The sequence below is a fragment of the Physeter macrocephalus genome, chromosome 2 (assembly GCF_002837175.3).
Source record: "Physeter macrocephalus isolate SW-GA chromosome 2, ASM283717v5, whole genome shotgun sequence".
NCBI lineage: Eukaryota > Metazoa > Chordata > Mammalia > Artiodactyla > Physeteridae > Physeter > Physeter macrocephalus.
The window spans coordinates 51,573,054-51,597,650 of NC_041215.1; the positions used below are offsets into that span (position 1 = coordinate 51,573,054).

General features: G+C 45.1%; 1 protein-coding gene and 2 long non-coding RNA genes across 6 annotated transcripts in view; 2 read left to right on the forward strand and 1 right to left on the reverse strand.

Moving 5' to 3' along the window:
• Positions 1 to 15,260, reverse strand: part of ZEB2 (zinc finger E-box binding homeobox 2) — a 126,947-nt gene extending 111,687 nt beyond the window's left edge. For all 4 annotated transcript variants that reach the window (XR_003676485.2, XM_024122244.3, XM_028477621.2 and 1 more), the window contains exons 1-2: positions 15,175 to 15,260; positions 12,460 to 12,601 (exon numbers count right to left, since the gene is read on the reverse strand). Coding sequence is in view for 3 of the 4 variants with exons in the window: in XM_024122244.3 (XP_023978012.1) it covers positions 12,460 to 12,532 (73 nt within the window). In the remaining variant the exon portion in view is untranslated. The remainder of the gene's footprint in view (positions 1 to 12,459; positions 12,602 to 15,174) is intronic.
• LOC114484025 (uncharacterized) lies at positions 12,842 to 15,530 on the forward strand. The gene is made up of 3 exons (XR_003676486.2): positions 12,842 to 13,798; positions 15,195 to 15,345; positions 15,450 to 15,530. It is a non-coding gene; the product is annotated as an uncharacterized lncRNA (long non-coding RNA).
• Positions 15,531 to 19,818: 4,288 nt separating this feature from the next.
• LOC114484027 (uncharacterized) lies at positions 19,819 to 23,609 on the forward strand. The gene is made up of 3 exons (XR_003676488.2): positions 19,819 to 20,310; positions 21,564 to 21,857; positions 21,962 to 23,609. It is a non-coding gene; the product is annotated as an uncharacterized lncRNA (long non-coding RNA).
• Positions 23,610 to 24,597: the final 988 nt, after the last annotated feature.

A 24,597-nucleotide genomic window follows, 5' to 3' on the forward strand; every position in this document is an offset into this window, starting at 1 on the left:
GACTACTCTTTTCTTGCTGTCTTATGATAAGTGTTGCTGTAACTAGCAACAGCAAACATCCACTAAAACATAAAGTGCAATAATCGTCCTGCTGTCAGGATCACCGCTTTAAAATACGAGCTGGGAAAAAATATAATGGTTTATCTATTTCTTAGAGATTGCAGAAGTAGAAGATGGAAATTCATTTAATGTCAGGGGGAAAAAAACGCACACACAAAGGCACCAGTAAACAGGTTTTAGTCAGAGAATAATGGCTCCAAGAGAGAGGAGGAAAAAAATCAGTTGGCTATACATTTGAAGTGTTAGCCCGAAAAGAATGCTGGAAAGTGAAAAGTAGGAGGTAATAGTGTTTGGACTTTTTAAGGCAAAATTTTGTTTTCTGTTGCACAACATAATTGCTCGAACATTAGAAAATAAAACGCCGGTGACTGGTGACTGGGGGAAAGACAAGAGGAAAGCAAGTGGTTTTCAAATGATTAAGCAAAAGTGGAAAAAGTTCAAGTTGGCAAAAGTTGAGAAGCTCAGTCCATTTCCATTTAAAAAAAGACTAGATAAAGCCTGCCAGAAAAAGGACTTTGCCTGCAGTTTCGGAGAACTGATTCATAAGATTTGGGGAGTATCAATAATTACTCACCACTGACACCTTGAAAAGCCCTGGGCATCTCTCTCTAAATGTCAATTTCAGGTAAAGGGGCAAAGCAGGGTGGAGGGGTGGCCGGCCTATGGGAGGTGGGCCAGGGGGTGGGGACATGGTGGAGGAGGTCGCCGAGGCTGGTTGAAGCCAGCCTGTCTCTGCATTTATCACTTTGTCCCAGAGGAGGTGTTTGTTCAACATAGCAGTTTGACAGCACAAAAACACTGTGGCCAGAAGCCCTATCAAAGAACCTACTGACACATATCATTTGTGGTCTTGGTTTCACAGGGCAAGGCTACCTCACATTTTATCTGCACAAGTATAAAACTCTACATGTTTCTAAGTGTTCAGTATAGTTTAATCCCTTTCTCTTTTCTTTCTTTTAAATACTGTAAACGCTACTTTAAAATACCATCTTTATTCAGAACTCCTGAATGCTGTTTTAAAAGCCATAATAATTTGCAATCAATTTAGCATAATCTGTGTTAAGGTTGATAATATTAAAAGAAAACGAAGGAAAACAGTTTAAAAGCACAAAGCTTGTTAATTTATCCTAAATAATACACTTAAAGCTTAGATTAATAGGGGCAAGTAAGTTTTGTAAGAGTCATGTGGCGTAGGGAGCACTTTTCTTACAATAAATCCTACTAAACAGGAGTCTGCATTAATTCTTCACCTCTACGATTGTTGCTTAAATGTATCTCACTCACAAGCTATAACATTGTAGTTAAAAAGTCCCAGAGTTGGGGCCCTAGGGTGCATCTGTGTGTGTGTGTGCACATAGGCTGTATTTAGTTTTCAAATTCCCATCAGCAGAGCAAAGGTGATGGAAAATCTTTAGAGGACAACCATTTTGCTTAGAGATTTTCCCCTTTTAATGGGCTTATTTATTATGAAAACACAGTTTACTGAGTTCTTTATATATAAACCTCACCTCTTAAAACTGAGAAATCTCATGATGTAAAACACTTCCACTGATGTGCTTTGTGTCTAAAATAGAAACTTAGGTGACTCCAAGAATAGGCAAAATGCAAAGTTTCCTTGATTACAGTTACTTAGATATATAAAACAATAGAAATACAATTTAAAATTAAAAACAGTGAAAGCTATCTACTACATTTGTAGATCACTTGGACACTATATTCCTTTAAACTTACTCAATCATTTAAGAGAGCGAAAAAAATCTCAGATCTTAAATAGTATATCTTAATCTGTAGATCTGTTATTGATTACTTATTTTGGGGAGGGGGTGTCTATCACCTTGTCAGGAGTACCTTTCTTTCCCAGAGTTGATTATAAAAGGAAATATGAAACAGTATATAAAGAACAAAAATCACTATATTGCTATATTAGCAATGTTAAGGAGGAATCCATTATACTTTTTTATGTTAGGAAATGTTTTGCCTTTTTGTCACAGGAAATCATTAATGTCGATTACCTGTTCCCAAAAGAATGCAGTTATTCACCTCCATCATCTGAGATTATTTTAAAATGTTTCTCCTTTATCATCATGATTTAAAAACACAACTTCATGTATTTGCTCTTGTGATAAAGTTTGCTAAACTGACCAGTTCTGTGTTTACTGTTTGCTTGAAAGAATATCTTCATTTAAGTGGGACTTAAAAATGTTAACTTCAAAATACTGAAGTTCAGAATCAGGTCTCCTCCAGTTTAGACTGTGTGTGGGTTTAAGCTGAAATAACACACGGCAACCAAGAAAAATGAAGAACAACTAAAAATGGATTACATATAATAGAACATGGCATTTAATCCCATGGATTATAAGGAAAATTATCTGGAGTTTTAATTTTATAGTAATGTTCAAAACAATAAAAAAGAATGAAAAGCACCTTAAGTATGTACGCCAACATTTGTGTACTGTCTTTTAATTCTAACGACTACTTCAAATCTCATCCTCTCGACTCAGCTCAGTAATAGAACTAAATTTGTTTGAAAAAAATCAGGAATCACTATGATGATTACATTCCTCAATTGAAAAAAGAAAGCAAAGTTCAATCAGATCTTTCTCAAATGTTTGCTCCCCTCCCATGCCTTTATGTGCTGCTTGCTCTTCCAAAGTCTGGTTTTCAGAAGCCCCAAATAACTTCTAACCCAGACTGCAGCCTCCATGGTAATGTACATGGCTTTATTAGCTCTCATACTTTCTTGGGTCACAAACACACAATATCTGATGAGACGTTGATCATCTTCCTTCTCATCTCTCTTTTCAGCCTCTCTAACTTTCCTGTCAGGAGCCTGAAAAAATATGCGCAGTTACCATTGTGGAGGGGAGACAAAGTTTAACTTCTGGGTTGGCAATCGGAGAATAATTCATGAGCAGATTTCTAGCAAATGATATGATTTGCTAAATTTTGGTCTTTGATTTATATTTATGTACTCCTGCTACTGCTAAGGTTTTGCCAACCTCAATTAGATCATGAATGAGATCATTTTAATTCAGCCCCCAAACTGTGACCTGACCATGGTCTGAAAGTGTTCAAAAAGTAATTTTAAGCCTCCCTTTGATTTGAAAAGGAATACTGCATGCTTGGTCATTCATACAAAAAACATAAAACTTAATTATTGAATGATTTGGCAAAAGCCCTTCCTGCCAAACAACAGTCAATGCCAGCTACTGTGATGCTGGCGATGCCCGGCCCCCGAGCGCGCAGCCCCCTGTATACAGCACTTGTTCATTGTGTCTCAGGGCAAGATGCTTTCCAATAGGATTCACGGATCTGGGAGACTTGGTGCAATGCGAAGGGGGTACCATATTTATAACTCCAGTTAAAAAATGCTGTCTCACCTAGAAGGGAAGTAGATCTGCGCTGTCAAATCACCAGGAGCTGTGACAAAGGGAGCTTGCAGCCTGACACACGGTGTAACAACATAGCAAACACCTTTAATTCTGTCATGTCTCATACCCTTTCCTTTCTCACACATTCGTGGCTGCTCGAACATTGACACCTCCACTCTTTTTCGAAACTAAATAAGGCAATCTTATTTAAGCCCAAATGCAACACCTGAAAAGTTATTCTTATGCCCAGCGAAAAATAACCATTAACTCCTTCCTCTTGGAAATGTCTCTCTGCTGGCTCTGAAAAGTCTCAAGTTGGTAACAGCCTCCCTGAGGCCCTGAATCTTGAGGTTCACATGACCTCCCAAGCTCCTAAAGATAGGCAACACTTCCCCCTTGAAAAGATGCAAGGGTTGCGATAATGTCACTGTCCGAGCTGGTCTCTTACACCTTTTCCAGCTGAAACCCCTTTCTTCATCACAAACTTCTGGTGTCTTTCATAGTAAGGAGAGGCCCCAGCTGCTTCATTCCCTCTAGCTACCGTAGTCTAATATCTTAAAAGCTGGAAATGAAAATAACTTTTCTAAAGTATTTCCTGGAATTTTTATTGTGTTGCCTTGATTCCTTTCTATTTTTCTTTTCCCTTGCCAATTATAAACCACCATTTGGAGGGCTTATGAGCAATGTAAGTCCACCTCATCTAATTAAACCACATTGTCTTAAAAGCTTGAACAGTTTTCATGTCTACAAGACTTGTCTGAATAACAAACTGCTAGAGCCAGAATTCTGAGTGTCTTTGGAAAGCCAGGATTTTATCTGCTGAGCGCAAAAGGCCAGGCACTCAAAGAGTTAAAGAGTGTTCCTGCATTGCTGGGTAGGTTCATATCACAGCTGCCTGGTAAAGCATTATCCCGGTACCTCACTTAACAAAAGCCTCCTTTTGCAAACAGACTCCCACTTTTCCCCCAAGTGTCCAAAGGTGTTTACTGAAGTAAATCTGCCTAAATCCTTCATTGCTTGGGTCATGGGGGTGGATAGGAGGGGTGGAAGGTGTAGGGATAATCTCTTTTTGTAAATTCTGTAAATCTTCTGGGAAAAAGAAAAAAAAAAAAACAGGAATCTGTGTCACATGCTTGTGTACAACTTCTAATATCTCTGCTAGTTTTGCTCTTATAAGTGAAATCCGTCACAATGACTATTGCAAAAGCCCCCCCTTCCAATTATTCACTCTGCTGTTTGAAGCGACCGCACTTCCAAAGTTGCGTGTGTGTGCGTGTGCGCCCACATTATATGCTTAATCTAATTGTTGAAGAAAAAACTATTGGTATCTTAAAAGTGGTTTCAGAAAGGAAAAAAAAAGAGACAAGACAGTTTAGGAACAAGATAATGTAGCTGAAAAGTTGTCACGAGAGGTTTCTGCTCTTGCTGTGGTCTCATTCAAATACCATTAACTGCATGTTACTTTTGCATGTTGAAAATGGAGGCAAATAACAGAGTAAAACCTGACAGGTTCGCCTGCAAGGGTTTAAACAGTTCCCAGTAAGAAGGAGCCCTTTAGGCATAAACTTTCTCTCTCAAGAGAACGTGAATACCACCAACCCCTCCCTACAAATCTTGAAGCATCCAGTTTGAGATACAAAAAGGCTGTCATCTCACAAATGTTAAACATACTAAAAAAATCTGAAAAAAAAGTATGAAGAAGGTGTGAAAAACGTGGCACTTTACAGCCCTCAAAGCTTTTTAAAATAGACCAACTTTTCCCCCTAAAATTCTTTTCAGAGAATTTTTTTTTTTTTCCTTTTTGGCTCATTTGAGAGTTTCTTTCTTGGCTTTTTTCCCCTTTCATTTGAAAATATGAATTATCATAAAAAGTCAGGGGGAAAAATGGGAAAGTCTTTTCCAGTTTTCCTGAAGATGTATCAGTGCATTCAGGCTGGGTGTAAGCAACTTCTCCCTTTTTCTCTGGGCCAGACACCCATCATTGAAAGCAGACCAGGGCCTCTGGAGACTCTCCCCCTTCTCCCCTCCTGAGCTCTCCTGCTCCCCTCCACCCCCAGGGCCCGCGCCTCCCTGGCCTGAAGGTAAACAATAAGAGCCAAATACTAGGCAGCACTCCAGAGTGGGAAGTCCACACACCTGACCCAAGTCTAACAGGCTTCTGGGGGAGAATCTGATCCTTCTCTGACACTTTTTACCTCAAGTGTTGAGCGGGTGGCCATGAATAGTACAGACATGCCATCTTGTAACACTATATGCCTGTCAGGAGGGACAGGGCCTGGTTAAGCATCAACTATATAAGGCTGGTAACTAGGGAAAGCCCAACAAACAGCCACAAACACCTCACTTATTTTACTCAGCTACTACCCTCTCTCTCTCTCTCTCTCTCTCTCTCTCTCTCTCTCTCTTTCTTTTCATCTTGGCTTTCTGTGGCAGAATGCAAATGGAGCCTGCCGGCGGTGAAAGGGCTGAATTGTGATTAAGAAGAAGAAGAGCTCCTTTCTTTGTTCTCCCCTCAGGGGATGTTTACTGGGAGAGACACAGCGGATCAGATATGAAAGGCATTCAGGTCAGCATTGATGTGAGCGAAAGTGAAATCATACCTAAGGCATTCAAAAGACCGCCGTGTCAGGGGTTCAGCTAACGGTGCAGCTACTGTGTGTGTCTTCCCAGAGAGGCAAAAATCCTTTCACAGACTGGCGATTTTTTTTCCTCCCCAATTTCCTTCAAATTTATAAAAGTCCTCCGCGCCCCCCCCCCCCGTGTTTACCTCCCACCAGATGCCACAAGAGTTAGTATTTTCTCTCCTTATGGACCACACGCGAAATCAGACCAACTTCTAATAGCTGTATTACCTAAATGAACCAGCCAGGCACCATCTGAACTGTGAAATCTTTCTTTTTTTTTTAAAAGCAGGTGTATTCCTGTGTGCTACATACATGCATAATATGTAGGGGAGAACTGCGTGAAGAGAAAAGCCAAAACACACACGCATGGATGGTTTTTCCTCTCACCTCCCTCAGAGGAAACATGACACACACACACACACACACACACACACACACACACACGGTATAAAAACAGTACAGAACACCTTAAAACGAAATTCTTTATTTACTTTGTAACTAGGAGTTACACTTTTCCTGAGAGCTCTCACTCTGACACGACTGTCACCCAAGATGAAAGTATTCGGCACGTAGCTATTAAGGCAAAGACTTCCACAGAGTCTACTGATGATTAGTGCTTGCCTTTTTAAAAAGGCTTGATGAAGAAATACTTGGATCTTACTTTTTAAAAGTTTACACTCCCCACAGCCCAAACAGTCATTCAATAGATTTTTTCCAACTGGTAAGCTGATGTTGTTGGCATAAACAGAGCTATGTAAATGTATACAAATTCACAAATCACAGCAAACATACAAGTAAGGAAGAGGTGCCTAGATGTTTCAAGGCTTAAAAATGAAAAGGAAAATCACATTTCATCTTCTGATTGCTAAAGAAAGAAAAGAAATAGGGAGGGGGAATAGGGCTATATTTATTGGTTTTAAATCATCCTTCCCGCTGCTCTGAATTATTTTTCTCAACCTTCACATCTTGCCTAAAAAGCATATTTGGGCTTATGTTAACGTCTGCTTTTGTGGTGACATTTAATTCTGTATATTTTCAACTAGTGTTTCTGCATCACAGATTTTCCCCCTTTATCTCTTTGCTCTAAAAAGACAACCAAAGAGCAATCAAAAAGGTGTCTGACTTGGCCATTCAGACAATTGCCCCCTTGTGGGAATGCGGGAATGAATGGTACAGTGGACACCCCAGCACCATTGACGTTATAAACATGTAAATGAAACACATTAGGGCAGACAATCAATTGTCTGTGAGCATTGCAAACCTGCACTCCCTCTCTCTGTGACAGGCACAAAATAGTGTCCACCTTGGGAAGCCACGGTGCTGGAGAGGAAAAGGACAAAGAGTTCTCTTTCACACGGAAGAAAATGCACCTTTAAAAGCCTTGGAAGAATGCAGATGACAAAAACTGTTGTAAGGAAGAGAATCTCCCACATCTTGGAATAAACGCGGCACTGCTTAGAGAGCTTAGCAACACCCTCCTTTCCTACCTTCAGGGTAGACACACATTTTTCCCAGGAAAGATTCTTAATACAGCATTAGGGTCTTTGATAACCTCTTGGAATTTTCTTTACTTGGAGTAAATTAAGCAAGCAAGAGAGGAAGCACCTGAAACATATGACATAGCAGTTTACTGGGGAACATTAACCTTGGCTTTGTTCGTATTTGGAAATAAATGCTTGAAGACGTGAATTTATCTTTATGTGGCAACAGAGAAATAATGTAAAGTTTAAAATCCTTAGCCCACCCTTACCCCGGGTGGAGAATCACGCTTTGGATGCCAGCAGGCTGCTGGCTCTGTTACGAAGGAAGGCATGTTTCTACCCCAATTGCCTGAATTTTTACAAACCAAAATAAAACAAATAGATCAGTCTAGATACATAGCCCCCAGCCTACTGTGTGTGCAGCATGACAAAACTTGCAGAAGCTCTTCACAGAGAGAAAAGGATGGAGACCGATATCTTTGGAGCGCCCTCAGAGGTGGTACCTGCCACATAAACTGCCTCTGAGTGCTTTGAGAGTCAGCAAAACAGCCTCCTTATAACCTCATCAACTTTATAAGAAAGCTACTTGCAGAAGGTTTCCACACTTGCAAGAATCACCAAGTCTGAACCGACTGCAATCCGAAGGAAACTTCCCTGCCTCAGAGTGTACTGAGGGGCTCTGACTCACGGCCGCCCCATGCCAACTTCACCTCTCAGAAAGGAGAGACAGGAGCCACATCCTGAAGAAGGGGCTGCTTGCATTTCTTTTCCTTTTCCTTTAAGCATCTCTGAAAAGGGAACAACTTTTCGGTCCTCCACTGCCTCTAAGCATCACCACCAGCGCTTCCACTCCCTTTCAGGAAGTGGTTAAGGGAGTGAGGGCTTATCTTAAACAGGGATAATCATTTCTGCTCATCTGATTGTTTCTCCTCTAGGATCTAAAGCCCTAAAAACATCCAACTTTATCCCTTTTCTTTCCCACTGAAAATCAGAGACCAAAGGCGTTGGTAAAAACCTCCCCCACTCTACCATACAATGCCTAACCCTTTAGCTGAAACTTGGAAGAAAAATCAAATTTAACTTTTCTTTCTTTCTGCCATTTCCTCTTACCCACCACTCCTAATTCAGTGTTCATTTAAAAGACAACTTCATTCCCTTTTCTGAAACAAGCAGTTTCCGGGTTTGATTTTTGTGAAAACGTGCAGTGTGTCTGTGTGATTTTTTTTTTTCTGATGCTGGGAGGTGATGGGCTGGGGAGCAAGGCCCATCTTCCCAGGCTCCACGGGAGGCAGGAGGGTAGCTGGAGCATCCCCAGGAGCCCAAGCCCGAATCAGGGGCTAAAGCAACAAACTTTGCAAGTTACAACCGGGCCGCCCCAGTGGCAGGCAGCCGCCGGGCATCTCCTGCTCCTAAGTGCTCATTTCTGCCTCGAAGGCTGTGTGGAGATAGTGGGGTATAATCAGGGGAATGAAAAGGGGGGCTGGGTTTTCCCCCCTCCTCTCCAGCTTCAGTGAAAGTATTACAAAGTGAGTCAGGCGACCGAAGATCATCTGACTGAACTTTCTTGAAACCGACACACATTCTTGTCTTCGGGCAACTTGCTTTTTGCCTCCTTCCCCCTCACCCCTCTCCCCCTTCCCTCCTGCACATCTTATTTTCTGGGAAGAGATTTCATCCTTTCCATGTGGGGGAAAGGAGACTGTCCGCTATGGATTAACTTGGCGCTGGCACTGTCTTTGCCAGGCATCTTGCTAGCCTGAGAATCTTGAAGGCTGGATTTTAGATTCTTGTTTCTCTCTTTGTATATTTGTTTTCCTTGAACTGCTTCCTTCTCCTTTGCTTTTTAATAATCGCATACAGCATCGTCTTCTAACCCACGTTCTTGACCAGCCTTTCAAACACACACATACTGCTTTACACGTTTTATCTCCTTGTCGCCTTAGTCTATATATACACTGTTGACTTCATTAAAATTATATAAAGTGTCATTCTAGTTTCCTGGATGACCATCCCTCTCTCTCTTTTTTCCCCACGCAGCTTCTACTTCTATGATTAGTAGTACCATTATTCCTTTCCAGGAATTTCTATATGATTTTGATAAGCATCATCATATTTAGTGTTATCAGCAAAGACACAAGCTCAAAAGTGACATCTTTTCCATGAATCCAGGAAAGAAGAAAAATCCACTCAGTTCAGATAAATCCTAGCAATTCCCAAAGGGAAAGGCATTGGATACGTGCTTGATGAGAAAGAAAATGAAAAAAGAGGGGAAAAAACTCTTCTACCTGCTTCTCAAAACCAGGACATTGCTCAGTCAGATTAAACCCAAAGCAAAACACTGACAAGTAACCAATACACAGCATGTTTTCCCACAGACTATTGGGAAATAATTATTGCTGTTAAATGTGCAGGGTCTGGGCTAAATGCCTTTAAAATGTGCAATTCAACTTTCCACTTCGGAGTGTTGAGGCTTCTCCCAAGTTAGTGGCTGGGCGGAGGGGAAATGGTGTCCATTTCTGAGCACCAAGCAGTGTCCACGGCTGAGCACCTCCCTGGCACTCTGTTCCACCTGCGAAGCCCCCAGCAGGCCTCCCCCTCTGCCAGCCCCCGCCCCAGGGCTCCCAGGAAGCCCGGAGCATTCTGTTTTTCCAGACCTGGGCTCTGGCCCGACTTCACTGCGGAGGCCAGGCTGGTCAACAGTGGCAAAATCCCGAAGGGGGTTGGAGGAGGCAGACAAGAAGAAACAAACATTCTAAATAGTCTCTCCTGCAAAAGAACACTTCTGGGAACCTTGCTTTAAATCTTATTTTCCTTTCTCTCAAAAAATGACTGTTTAACATAAGAAAAAGAAAAAAGCCTCCTTGACACGAAGCTTTTGTTATCCAGTTGATCAGCAATGTGCTTTAGATACTTGTAAGGGGGGAAAAAAGCCCCACAATAGACATTGATTTTAGAAAATCAATAACCAACATTTAATAAAAGGAACAGAGGAAACACAAGAGAGAGGGGGGCACTAGGTGTAATTTTAGTGTCTACTAAATTACCCAGAGATGGGGAAGGGGAGGTCTCCAGTGTAAGGACCACCTTAAATAATGCCAGACACTAGAGTGAAGAAAAAATTAAATTAAGAGAGAGAGAGAGAGAGAGAGAGAGAGAGAGAGAGAGAGGGAGAAAGAGACTTAAAAAGAGGCAGCCTGAACTGGATCTTGGGGAAGCAGCTCGGAATATATTATTGTACTTGTTTTTTGTAATACTAAGCCAAGCAAATAGATCAAAGGCAGCACAAAGGGAAAAGGCAGGATAACATAACGAACAGTTTCTGACTAAAATTCCTCTATCACTCCCCCATATGGCTCGACACCTCTACCACAACAAGCAAAAGACACACACACGCGCACACGTACACGCGCGCACACACACACACACGAAACCTAGAGAGAGACAGAGAGAAGCATCATTTGTCTCTAATCAAAATTCCCTCGTCTTTGTGTTTTCTCCTTCCAGCGCCCCTCACTGCGCCCCCAGCAGCCCCCTCCCGGGCCGCGCAGCTCCGGGGCAGGCCGGGGGCGCACACAATTGTCTTCCCTAGAGGAAAGTTGCTCCAAGGGGGCCCCGGTGGTCCCCGTGAGGCGCGGGCTGGGCTTGCGGGAGGCCGGAGGCCGGGCCGGCGCCGCGTCCCCGCGTCCAGTTCGGGAGCGTCAACGCGGCCCCGCGCCGGGTGATCAGGCTGAGAGCGAGGGGAGCGAGAAGTTTCCTTTCCCAGTCTGAGCTGGCGCTAGTTCTCTTGTTTGTTTTGGGGGGTTGGTTGTTTTTAAAAAAAAAAAAAAAAAAAACCTCAGTATCCTCCGTCAGCCATCCCCGGCACCCTCTCCGGTCCCCAGCTCTCTCCCCTCCCCCAGGCGCCTTCTGCGCTCTTGCCAATCACTTTTCTCTTTTATTCCCACGATTTTGTTTGGGGGTAATACCTAGGGGGTCTCTCTCTCTCTCTCTCTCTCTCTCTCTCTCTCTCTGTCTCCCTCTCTCACTCTGTTCCTTCTCTGACTTTTTCTAAGGTGGACCTACTAAGCTGTCACGCCTTTGATCTCCCATCTCTGCTCTGCGTGTCCCCCTCGCACCCGCACCTCCTTCCTCCTTCTTGACTCAGCCTGGATAACGGACTCCTGACCATGTCGAAACTGCCCAGAAAAGTCTCCCTGCGCTCTGCGACTCCGCCAGCCCCCGGCGCGGGGCCAGCGCCCGCTGGAGAGGAACCACCCGCCCCTGAGCCCGCGTGGACCTCGCCAGACCCCGAGCGGGGCCGGCCGAGTCCCTCCCACCCCGGGGTCCCGGCGCGCCCGGCCGGGCCCCGCTGCCCGCGGACCGTTACTTGGCGTACCGAGAGGCGGCCGGGCGACTCCGGCAAAGAAACTTTAAGCCTTGCCGGAGGCACAGCCCCGGGCCCCCTCTCCCGCTCTCGCAGTCCCTCTGCCACCCCGCCCCGCCCCCGCCCCGGGGATCCCGCGCGACCCGCCGCCCGGGCCCCCGCCCTGCCCTCGCCGGACGCTCACGCAGCCCGGCCGGAGAGCCGGCGGCGGGCCGGGCGCTGGTGGAGCTGGAGGCGGAGGCGAAGGGAGGGCGGGCGGGCGGGGGCGCAGAGGGAGGCGAGGGTGGGGGCGCTGGGCCCCGGCCGGACCCCAGCGCTCGCAGCCCCCCGGCGCCCGACGCTCACTTTGCCCGGCACTTCCCCAACTCCCCCCCCCCGCGCCCCCCGTCCAGTCGCCGCGCGCGCCGGGCTCCGGCGCCGGCCGCGGAGAGAGGCTCGCCCGCGAGCCCTGGGCGCCCGCCGCCGCCGCCGCCTCGGTTGCTTTTCCCTTTCCCCCTCCTTCTCCCCGGGTCTGGAGCCGCGGAGCGGCCCGGAAAAGTTTGGTTCGGGCCGCTTCTTACCGTTTTTCCTCCTGGGATTGGCTTGTTTGCGCCTCTTGCACCGGGGGCCATCCGCCATGATCGGCTGCTTCATTGATAAGAGCGGATCAGATGGCAGTTCGCATGGACTCGGCGCCCTGCTTCGGCAGCACGCAGGCTCGATCTAGCAACCAAACACAGCGACAATGTGGGCATCGCCCGCGCCCATTGAGACGCGCGCGGGCCGCCCAGGGGAGCCGGGCCAGGGCCCCGGCGAGCACCCATCCGCGGCCCCCCCAACGCCAAAGCGAAACTCCGGCGGCCCCCCTCCCCGCCTCCCACCCCCAGCCTTGGCCCCGAGGCGCTTTGTGTTTGTTACTGTTTGGTGTGTTGCACCCGCGAGGGGATGAGAGAGACAAGAATTACATCTTCAAAATGAGTCATAACTCCTGACCGTATGAGGGAATGCACACGGCGGTACAGTAAGGCTGCTTGGCTCAGGGCTAGGCGGACCTTTTCCTCCGAAAAGTCCTCAGCCCGGCTCGGGAACTTGGGGTGAGGCGAGGCTCTCTGTAGCTCTCATCTTGTCTCCCCCCCCCACTCACCCCCCCTCCCCATTCCCCCGAGGAAGCAAACAAACAAACAAACAAACAACGCGAAACAACTCCCGGATGAAGCACACTCGGTCAAATTGATAATAGTAATTATAGGAAGCCCACTCGCCCCGCGTCCCCTCCCCTCCCCTGTCGGAGTTGATCGAGGCACTGTCTCTTCCTCCCCCTCACACCCCCGCCCCCAAATTAGGATTTCCCGTTTCACGCCGCAATAAGAAATATAATTATAAGCCTCTTCGGACACTGTCCCTCCTCCCAGCACCCCCCCCCCCGCCGCCGCCGCCCCCTTCGCCGCTTTGACAATATTTACTTATTTTCCCCCACCTCACTCACACCCATGCTCCCCCGCCCTAGTTCCCTTAAAGAGTTCCAGGAGAAAATGTTCTCCCCTCAAGAAAGGAAAGAGAAAGTCCAACCGCTATACGGCAATACTTTTAAGCTCGACTAAATGATCGTATCCTTTTCTGGCTTCGAAACTTTTGTACCTAAAAATCGAGAGTGGCGCTGCATTTTTTCAGCTGAAACTGTCAAAACTTGGAGAAGGGGAACCTCGGAGGCAGGCAGGAGAGGAGGAGAATCCTGCAACTCGGTGGAGGTTGGGAAGATGCTGTGCCTCGAGGATTAGTTTAAACAGGGGGCTATAAAAGATGTAACAGATGCAAACTGTAACACAAGGGCCATTAACCCTTTCTCTGCCGAACACACTCAGTCCCCACGCCCCGCACCTATTGTCTCCTGTGCTAGAAGCTTTGCGGAAAACCTGGAAAGTGAGTATCAGTTTCCACACATTTGCTGAGAGGGGTGGGGCTGGGGGGCGGCAGAGAGAAGGGGAAGTGGATGATTTAGAAAGCACCTTGAATTTAACCTAGGCATAGTGGGAGACTTTTAATTTAAGTTTGACACATTTTGTTATTTCTTGGCTTTCCTATGGATTTGAAATTGTTGGGGAAAATCCTGAAATAAAGCAGTGGTCACACAAGTGTCTGGGAGGAAGCAGCTGGCCTGTCTGTATTCATGCTGAGACTTACACACGATTGCATATAAATACATGTTTAATAAAGTAAGCTGCTAGTTTTATGAGCATGTGTGTGTGTGAGGGACAGACAGGGCATTTGTGCTGTAAACTTTAGCTTTGCCTGTTATTTCTAACTCTGGAGTTAGTAATCTTGCCTTCATCATTATAGGGGGAGCATGTAAAATATATAAGAAGGTGGGAGATAAACACATTCATGTTAGCCGGGCTCACCACTGCTCCTGGGAACTCCTGCTCTCTTTCTCGACTTTTCAGTGCCAAAGTGTGGAATGGGATATTTTCGTGTGTCTATGTCTCCTGTGAAATCCATGTCTATATCATTAATACTTTGCCATTTGAAATACAATTTCAAAAGTTATCCTTCATTTACAACCCTAATATCCTGACGGCAGTTTTCTTCCCAGCTGTAGTGACTCCCCCCCCTCCCCACTTTGGTAAACGACTCAAGTTCCATGAGGACTTTCACTTCTTTATTTATCATCACAGAAGTGAGGTGTTACTTCACATACATACACACACAAAGAATGAAATAAAGAAATGAAACTCGCTAAGCAGACAAAAACAGGCAACTTTCTACTTAGAAAACAGCCTTCTTCAGTGGGAAAGGTTGGACTGCCATATCTAAGAGAAAGACTTGCTCCCGAATTTGGTAGGTTTGTATCCATCAAGTTTTGTAATTATTAACAGGTATTTGCCAAGTTCTAATTGCTGAATACAATGAATTGGAATTAGACGTGAAAATAGAGCAGAATCTCTCCCCTTGAAGAGTTTTTATTCCAACCACATAGTTCTCAATAAAACTTTTCCCAGGCTGGGTAGTAAAAGGCACCTTTGGTTACCTGAATGGGCAGGTACAGGGCAAATTATTTGGGGGAGGAAAAAAGGAAAGAAAAGGAAGGAGAGGGAGTGCAAGAGAAATCGAAGAAATCACTCTTGGGAAAAGCTTGCCATAAAGGAGCTAAACCCACCTGAAATTCCTACCCACAGACACTCCTCCTCACTTCAGACTCACATCCCCACTTAAAAGGAGAAAATCGTAAAAGGAGGGTGGGGGATGACCATGCCGAAAAGGAATAAAAAGAGAGAAAAGGGGAAAAAAAAAAAACCTACCTGCGAAGTCTTGTTTGTAGTTTTGGCCAGAAATGGTGAGAAGAAAAAGCATGAAGAAGCCGCGAAGTGTGGGGGAGAAAAAGGTGGAAGCGAAGAAACAGCTCCCGGAGCAAACTGTACAAAACCTCGCCAAGAGTGTCGGGAGGCAGGACCGTTATTCCTGCGGAGCAGGTTAGAACTGATCTCTTTCGGCCACTCCAGGAAACACAAACCTGGGGACGGACTGACGTGTTACGCCTCTTCTAATGACATTTTTTTCTTTTTCTTTTCTGTAGGAGAGAGAGAGACCCTGAAACACGCGCCACCTATCTTTGTGGGGAGGGATAATTGAAGCGCCCTGAGCGTGAGCATCATGTGAAAACGTGATCGCCAAGTTTCTCTCTGGGAAAGGATCTGGGATAGATTATACCTTGAAGTCTCCGCAAACGCTTTAGTGGAAGAAATGAAATTCCACCTCCCTCCCTTCCTCTCTCCCTCCCTCTCGCCTCCCTCCCTCCCTTCTCCACGCCCCCCCCCCACCCCCCCGTCAAGCCTTTGGCATCATTATCCTCATCACTAAATCCTACAGAGTACAGGGCGGAAAACGGTGCACACCATTCACAGAACTGGAGAACTCTAAGGGGCGAAAGTTAAAGGGAAAGATCCCGGTTCCTCAATCCAGATCGCCTCTTCTTATACAGATGTCTCTAATGACCAGATTTGAGATGCACATTAAATTGTGTGGATTTCTCAGCACGGCTTCTGGAACTAAATTTTTTGCCCTTTCTCTTAATTTTTTTTTTTCTTTTAAGATGCCAGAGCCAGAAAAAAAAAAAAAAAAAGCTTCATGTGAACTGCATTTTAGGGCGTGTGTGTTGCGGTGTGTGTGTGTGATGAATTTCTGGATTGGATCCCAATACTAAAAAGTGGTTTGGCATTTTTTAAAAGGGTCTCTTAAGTAAATTAACATAGAGCGCTGAGTTGCTGAGTTGACCGATCTCTGAATCTCTCCACATCTCACGGAGACCTCACTACAAAGTGAGGGAGTGGGTGTAGGGAGGCAGGAGGAAAAGGAGAAAGGCCATAGAGGAACTTAGCAGCGAAGGAAGATCACCATATTAAACGGCATGGGGTCTAAGTTTTGGAGTATATATTTTTTGATATTGCAATTAAAGTAAAATTAAAAAGAAAAGACTCCACCTTTGCTCTGAAGGGATTGGTTATGTAAATATGGAAGGGATTTCCTGGAGAATACAGCTTTCTACTGTATGGTTAATTAAATAATCACTCAAAAGCTTCCAACGTGACGCTTCTGTCGTAATCCAATCAGGTTACATAGGTCCTAAACAAGAAAGATATTTTCCACATCTGGAAGTCAGCAATTTAGCAAGTACTGCACATTATTAACCAATTCAGAGCCCACTTCCCAGGGGAATTTTTTTTGAAGTTTAAGTGTTCTTAACCAATGCTCTGCTGTTTTGTTAATCAAAAAGCTGGTTTACACTGCACATAATTGGAACTAATATAGAAGTAAATAAAGACAGCCAAATTTGAGGATGCTGAGCACAGGCATTTATCGGAAAAGGAAGAAATCTCTTAGCCTCCAATGGTTCAGGCTCAATTTCTTAGAGAATTGTGAGGCTTTTTCTTCTTCTTCTTCTTCTTCTTCTTTTTTTTTCTTTAAGAGTGAAAGTACTTGAGAACCTCAGAGCACAAATAAACTTTCAGTCCCACAGCCTTTGGGCTTCCTTGCAAAGGTAAAGGTGGAGGTGTCAAGAGGACTAAAGAACAGCCGCATGCCATTTTTTTCTGCTTTAATATTGTTAATATGTTACAGCCCCCTGTTTTCAGTCTGATGAAATCTGAAACAAATAAAACCCTGATCCAACACTAGACTTTTACTTATATGAAGATAAACTGCTTTGAACTGTGCTTTGAATGTGTGCCTAAAGCAAGACTTTGAATGCAAGAGTCATTGGCAATTGCACTCAGAAGAGGGAAAAGCCACCCATGGGTTACCACATCCACACTCCCAGAGGTGCACGGCTTTGTGTTTTGTATGTTTATTGGGTGGGGGGGTGGAGCAGTAGCCACCCAGCATGACCACAACCAATTCTTCCTTTCGGATACAAGGAAGTAAATTTTCACTCTTGGTACAGACTCCCCTCTTTCCTACCTTAAGTATTTATTACAGTGAGAATCTTCTCCCCCACCCCATTCAGATAGATTACCTATAGAGGAGCATGCAAGACCATCAGTCTAAAATTTAATAATAAAAAAAGAAAATTAAAGATTTCCACCATGGGTCAGGCACATTCTCAGTTTTATGCTTTACATTGCTTTAATATTTCTATCTCTATAAATATATGACTTATCAAGTTCCTTCTCTGAGATGTATTTCTATTATTAATATCCTTTTTTTTCTCTTCCCACTTTTCCCCACTTTTTTATTTAAAAAAAATTCGAGTCCAGCTTTCTCTAGAAGTTTGCTTTTCAGCGTTTCCTCTCCCATTTCCAGGACAAAGGTGTCCCTTGCATGGAGTAATTCCAGGCAAGACCCCACCCCAGGACCCCAGGTAACCACTGGAGCTTACAGTCCAGACACACACTCACTGGCAAAACCTCAGGTCAAAGGATCCAATCAAACGGCTAACAAATCACTTCTCTTTATTATGTATATTATTGTCTGGTTACTTAGGATCTAACTTAAAAAAAAAAAAAAAGACAAGTATTTCCATGAAAAACACCTAATCATCTGATTACTCTGGGCTCAGTAATTGTTCAAGTGTCAGGAGACAGCCTCAACACTTAGCACTGGGAGTGCCGACGTGCAAGTATTTGAATTGGGGTAAAAAGCAATCTTTCAGGTTCCCATCAAGGTGGATATTTGGAGGGTGGCACGCGAAGCGTCCCCGCGAGGGGTGAGCGCGCCGGTGGGTTGCCCTCCGCCCCTGCCTGGCACGCCCCTGGCACTCCCCTCCCCATTTGACCGAGAGAGTTCACACCAAAGCAGAGGCGGTGGGATCGGAGGAAGCCGGAATGTAAATTTGTACCGAACACTCTCTTAGTCCGAAGGCCAGGTCGGGGACAATGGGGATCGTAGGGCCAGCGGGATGCAGGAGCGCAGGACGCAGGGAAAAGTCGAGAGAGGACTGGGAGCTGCTAGCTTTCGGCTCCTCACACTGCAAAGCAAGTCCTTGCAAATGAATCGCTCCTTCCCGGTCCTTCTTCCCCATTAGTAATCCATTTCGAGATTAGCGCAGACCAAGGGGATTAAAACAACAGATACATGCAAATGTGAAATAATATTGCAATCGACATTGAAGGGAGAAAAATCATTCTTTAGGGTTTCTTTGAGTAAAACAAACTGCCTCCCTCAGGATTCCCTCCACCCAGGCAGCGTGTGAAGATGCACTTTTGTTTTCCAGTTCCCTCCAGCCAGGACCTGGTGCCTGTCCCCCCATTCACCTCTCAGTCTGTCAATTTCCTTAACTTTCACAGCCGCTCCCCCTTTCTCCCCTGCCCCCAGCTCCGCTTGCTGGCCCAGATGCCAGAAGAGATACAATGTTTCTGCCCTGAACACACAGCCTGTAGAAGGAATTCGCATTTGGCCACAGCTAATTTTTTTTTTAAACAAATTCTGTTTATTCTGTACCATGTGGAGAAAATTAAAAAAAGGAACCTATTCTCTTTTTGAAACGGAATTGATCTTTCATCTAGAGGAATTATTTCGACCCTGTGTTGTTACACAGAAGGTGGGAAACTTCTTTTAGAGTTGCAAGCAAAGGGTGATAAGGGGGACCCCTGCATTGGGGGTGTGTGTGGACGGGGTGGCGGGCGGCAGGGGTCCAAGTCAAGCCAAACGGTTTTCTCACGTGCAAACTCGCAATCCAATCCATTCGGAGTTGAGCCTAGGATAGGAGGGGAAAGTCTATTAAAAAAAAAAAAAATCAGGAGCATCTCTCTGAGAAGCCCTTTCAAACAAAATCAAAACAGGACCAGAGAATCTCAGACCGTCTCTAATATCCCTGCTGCGAGGCCCGCGGGCTGTGGAATCTCGCACGTCACCTGGCCCCAGCAGGGCAGCCAGCTGAGAGGTTCATTTTATTTTCTTTTTATTTTATTTTTTGAAGTTAAGGCTGAATCTCGGCTTCAGTGCTTTTTGGCAACGTCTCCATTGACAGGAACCAGCAAACTTCAGGACTCAAATGAGCGTCTTAATTTATTGATGCAAAACAGGTCTGCTTGTCGCCCCCAGTTCTCGGCGCGCTCTGTCCCCCACGCCCCCAGCTTCGGTCCCTTCATTTGATCTCAGGGTAAGGCCCCCGCAGCACAGGCGGAGGAACACGTTGGGGGGGGAGGGGTTCGGCCCCCGCCCACCCCCGTCCCCCAGACCTATACCCGCCCGGGAACCCCCGTGACCCCCGCCCCGCGGCCGGGTCAGCTGACCTGGCTCGCTCGCCGGCTCCCCGCCCGCAGCCTTGTTTCCGGTCCCCGGGGTCCGCGAGCTGCGCACCGAGCGGGAGCGGCCGCGGCCGCGAGGTGATGCTGGGGGCTGATTACCATGAGAAAGGCTGTGCCTGGAAAAGCCTCCTCCACGCGACTGTCAATCTCACTAAGGGGTGGGATGGGGGGGACGGAAAGGGGCCCTGTAGGAGTGCCGCCGCCGCCGCCACCTTCGCCGCTTTGACAATATTTACTTATTTTCCCCCACCTCACTCACACCCATGCTCCCCCGCCCTAGTTCCCTTAAAGAGTTCCAGGAGAAAATGTTCTCCCCTCAAGAAAGGAAAGAGAAAGTCCAACCGCTATACGGCAATACTTTTAAGCTCGACTAAATGATCGTATCCTTTTCTGGCTTCGAAACTTTTGTACCTAAAAATCGAGAGTGGCGCTGCATTTTTTCAGCTGAAACTGTCAAAACTTGGAGAAGGGGAACCTCGGAGGCAGGCAGGAGAGGAGGAGAATCCTGCAACTCGGTGGAGGTTGGGAAGATGCTGTGCCTCGAGGATTAGTTTAAACAGGGGGCTATAAAAGATGTAACAGATGCAAACTGTAACACAAGGGCCATTAACCCTTTCTCTGCCGAACACACTCAGTCCCCACGCCCCGCACCTATTGTCTCCTGTGCTAGAAGCTTTGCGGAAAACCTGGAAAGTGAGTATCAGTTTCCACACATTTGCTGAGAGGGGTGGGGCTGGGGGGCGGCAGAGAGAAGGGGAAGTGGATGATTTAGAAAGCACCTTGAATTTAACCTAGGCATAGTGGGAGACTTTTAATTTAAGTTTGACACATTTTGTTATTTCTTGGCTTTCCTATGGATTTGAAATTGTTGGGGAAAATCCTGAAATAAAGCAGTGGTCACACAAGTGTCTGGGAGGAAGCAGCTGGCCTGTCTGTATTCATGCTGAGACTTACACACGATTGCATATAAATACATGTTTAATAAAGTAAGCTGCTAGTTTTATGAGCATGTGTGTGTGTGAGGGACAGACAGGGCATTTGTGCTGTAAACTTTAGCTTTGCCTGTTATTTCTAACTCTGGAGTTAGTAATCTTGCCTTCATCATTATAGGGGGAGCATGTAAAATATATAAGAAGGTGGGAGATAAACACATTCATGTTAGCCGGGCTCACCACTGCTCCTGGGAACTCCTGCTCTCTTTCTCGACTTTTCAGTGCCAAAGTGTGGAATGGGATATTTTCGTGTGTCTATGTCTCCTGTGAAATCCATGTCTATATCATTAATACTTTGCCATTTGAAATACAATTTCAAAAGTTATCCTTCATTTACAACCCTAATATCCTGACGGCAGTTTTCTTCCCAGCTGTAGTGACTCCCCCCCCTCCCCACTTTGGTAAACGACTCAAGTTCCATGAGGACTTTCACTTCTTTATTTATCATCACAGAAGTGAGGTGTTACTTCACATACATACACACACAAAGAATGAAATAAAGAAATGAAACTCGCTAAGCAGACAAAAACAGGCAACTTTCTACTTAGAAAACAGCCTTCTTCAGTGGGAAAGGTTGGACTGCCATATCTAAGAGAAAGACTTGCTCCCGAATTTGGTAGGTTTGTATCCATCAAGTTTTGTAATTATTAACAGGTATTTGCCAAGTTCTAATTGCTGAATACAATGAATTGGAATTAGACGTGAAAATAGAGCAGAATCTCTCCCCTTGAAGAGTTTTTATTCCAACCACATAGTTCTCAATAAAACTTTTCCCAGGCTGGGTAGTAAAAGGCACCTTTGGTTACCTGAATGGGCAGGTACAGGGCAAATTATTTGGGGGAGGAAAAAAGGAAAGAAAAGGAAGGAGAGGGAGTGCAAGAGAAATCGAAGAAATCACTCTTGGGAAAAGCTTGCCATAAAGGAGCTAAACCCACCTGAAATTCCTACCCACAGACACTCCTCCTCACTTCAGACTCACATCCCCACTTAAAAGGAGAAAATCGTAAAAGGAGGGTGGGGGATGACCATGCCGAAAAGGAATAAAAAGAGAGAAAAGGGGAAAAAAAAAAAACCTACCTGCGAAGTCTTGTTTGTAGTTTTGGCCAGAAATGGTGAGAAGAAAAAGCATGAAGAAGCCGCGAAGTGTGGGGGAGAAAAAGGTGGAAGCGAAGAAACAGCTCCCGGAGCAAACTGTACAAAACCTCGCCAAGAGTGTCGGGAGGCAGGACCGTTATTCCTGCGGAGCAGGTTAGAACTGATCTCTTTCGGCCACTCCAGGAAACACAAACCTGGGGACGGACTGACGTGTTACGCCTCTTCTAATGACATTTTTTTCTTTTTCTTTTCTGTAGGAGAGAGAGAGACCCTGAAACACGCGCCACCTATCTTTGTGGGGAGGGATAATTGAAGCGCCCTGAGCGTGAGCATCATGTGAAAACGTGATCGCCAAGTTTCTCTCTGGGAAAGGATCTGGGATAGATTATACCTTGAAGTCTCCGCAAACGCTTTAGTGGAAGAAATGAAATTCCACCTCCCTCCCTTCCTCTCTCCCTCCCTCTCGCCTCCCTCCCTCCCTTCTCCACGCCCCCCCCCACCCCCCCGTCAAGCCTTTGGCATCATTATCCTCATCACTAAATCCTACAGAGTACAGGGCGGAAAACGGTGCACACCATTCACAGAACTGGAGAACTCTAAGGGGCGAAAGTTAAAGGGAAAGATCCCGGTTCCTCAATCCAGATCGCCTCTTCTTATACAGATGTCTCTAATGACCAGATTTGAGATGCACATTAAATTGTGTGGATTTCTCAGCACGGCTTCTGGAACTAAATTTTTTGCCCTTTCTCTTAATTTTTTTTTTTCTTTTAAGATGCCAGAGCCAGAAAAAAAAAAAAAAAAAGCTTCATGTGAACTGCATTTTAGGGCGTGTGTGTTGCGGTGTGTGTGTGTGATGAATTTCTGGATTGGATCCCAATACTAAAAAGTGGTTTGGCATTTTTTAAAAGGGTCTCTTAAGTAAATTAACATAGAGCGCTGAGTTGCTGAGTTGACCGATCTCTGAATCTCTCCACATCTCACGGAGACCTCACTACAAAGTGAGGGAGTGGGTGTAGGGAGGCAGGAGGAAAAGGAGAAAGGCCATAGAGGAACTTAGCAGCGAAGGAAGATCACCATATTAAACGGCATGGGGTCTAAGTTTTGGAGTATATATTTTTTGATATTGCAATTAAAGTAAAATTAAAAAGAAAAGACTCCACCTTTGCTCTGAAGGGATTGGTTATGTAAATATGGAAGGGATTTCCTGGAGAATACAGCTTTCTACTGTATGGTTAATTAAATAATCACTCAAAAGCTTCCAACGTGACGCTTCTGTCGTAATCCAATCAGGTTACATAGGTCCTAAACAAGAAAGATATTTTCCACATCTGGAAGTCAGCAATTTAGCAAGTACTGCACATTATTAACCAATTCAGAGCCCACTTCCCAGGGGAATTTTTTTTGAAGTTTAAGTGTTCTTAACCAATGCTCTGCTGTTTTGTTAATCAAAAAGCTGGTTTACACTGCACATAATTGGAACTAATATAGAAGTAAATAAAGACAGCCAAATTTGAGGATGCTGAGCACAGGCATTTATCGGAAAAGGAAGAAATCTCTTAGCCTCCAATGGTTCAGGCTCAATTTCTTAGAGAATTGTGAGGCTTTTTCTTCTTCTTCTTCTTCTTCTTTTTTTTTCTTTAAGAGTGAAAGTACTTGAGAACCTCAGAGCACAAATAAACTTTCAGTCCCACAGCCTTTGGGCTTCCTTGCAAAGGTAAAGGTGGAGGTGTCAAGAGGACTAAAGAACAGCCGCATGCCATTTTTTTCTGCTTTAATATTGTTAATATGTTACAGCCCCCTGTTTTCAGTCTGATGAAATCTGAAACAAATAAAACCCTGATCCAACACTAGACTTTTACTTATATGAAGATAAACTGCTTTGAACTGTGCTTTGAATGTGTGCCTAAAGCAAGACTTTGAATGCAAGAGTCATTGGCAATTGCACTCAGAAGAGGGAAAAGCCACCCATGGGTTACCACATCCACACTCCCAGAGGTGCACGGCTTTGTGTTTTGTATGTTTATTGGGTGGGGGGGTGGAGCAGTAGCCACCCAGCATGACCACAACCAATTCTTCCTTTCGGATACAAGGAAGTAAATTTTCACTCTTGGTACAGACTCCCCTCTTTCCTACCTTAAGTATTTATTACAGTGAGAATCTTCTCCCCCACCCCATTCAGATAGATTACCTATAGAGGAGCATGCAAGACCATCAGTCTAAAATTTAATAATAAAAAAAGAAAATTAAAGATTTCCACCATGGGTCAGGCACATTCTCAGTTTTATGCTTTACATTGCTTTAATATTTCTATCTCTATAAATATATGACTTATCAAGTTCCTTCTCTGAGATGTATTTCTATTATTAATATCCTTTTTTTTCTCTTCCCACTTTTCCCCACTTTTTTATTTAAAAAAAATTCGAGTCCAGCTTTCTCTAGAAGTTTGCTTTTCAGCGTTTCCTCTCCCATTTCCAGGACAAAGGTGTCCCTTGCATGGAGTAATTCCAGGCAAGACCCCACCCCAGGACCCCAGGTAACCACTGGAGCTTACAGTCCAGACACACACTCACTGGCAAAACCTCAGGTCAAAGGATCCAATCAAACGGCTAACAAATCACTTCTCTTTATTATGTATATTATTGTCTGGTTACTTAGGATCTGACTTAAAAAAAAAAAAAAGACAAGTATTTCCATGAAAAACACCTAATCATCTGATTACTCTGGGCTCAGTAATTGTTCAAGTGTCAGGAGACAGCCTCAACACTTAGCACTGGGAGTGCCGACGTGCAAGTATTTGAATTGGGGTAAAAAGCAATCTTTCAGGTTCCCATCAAGGTGGATATTTGGAGGGTGGCACGCGAAGCGTCCCCGCGAGGGGTGAGCGCGCCGGTGG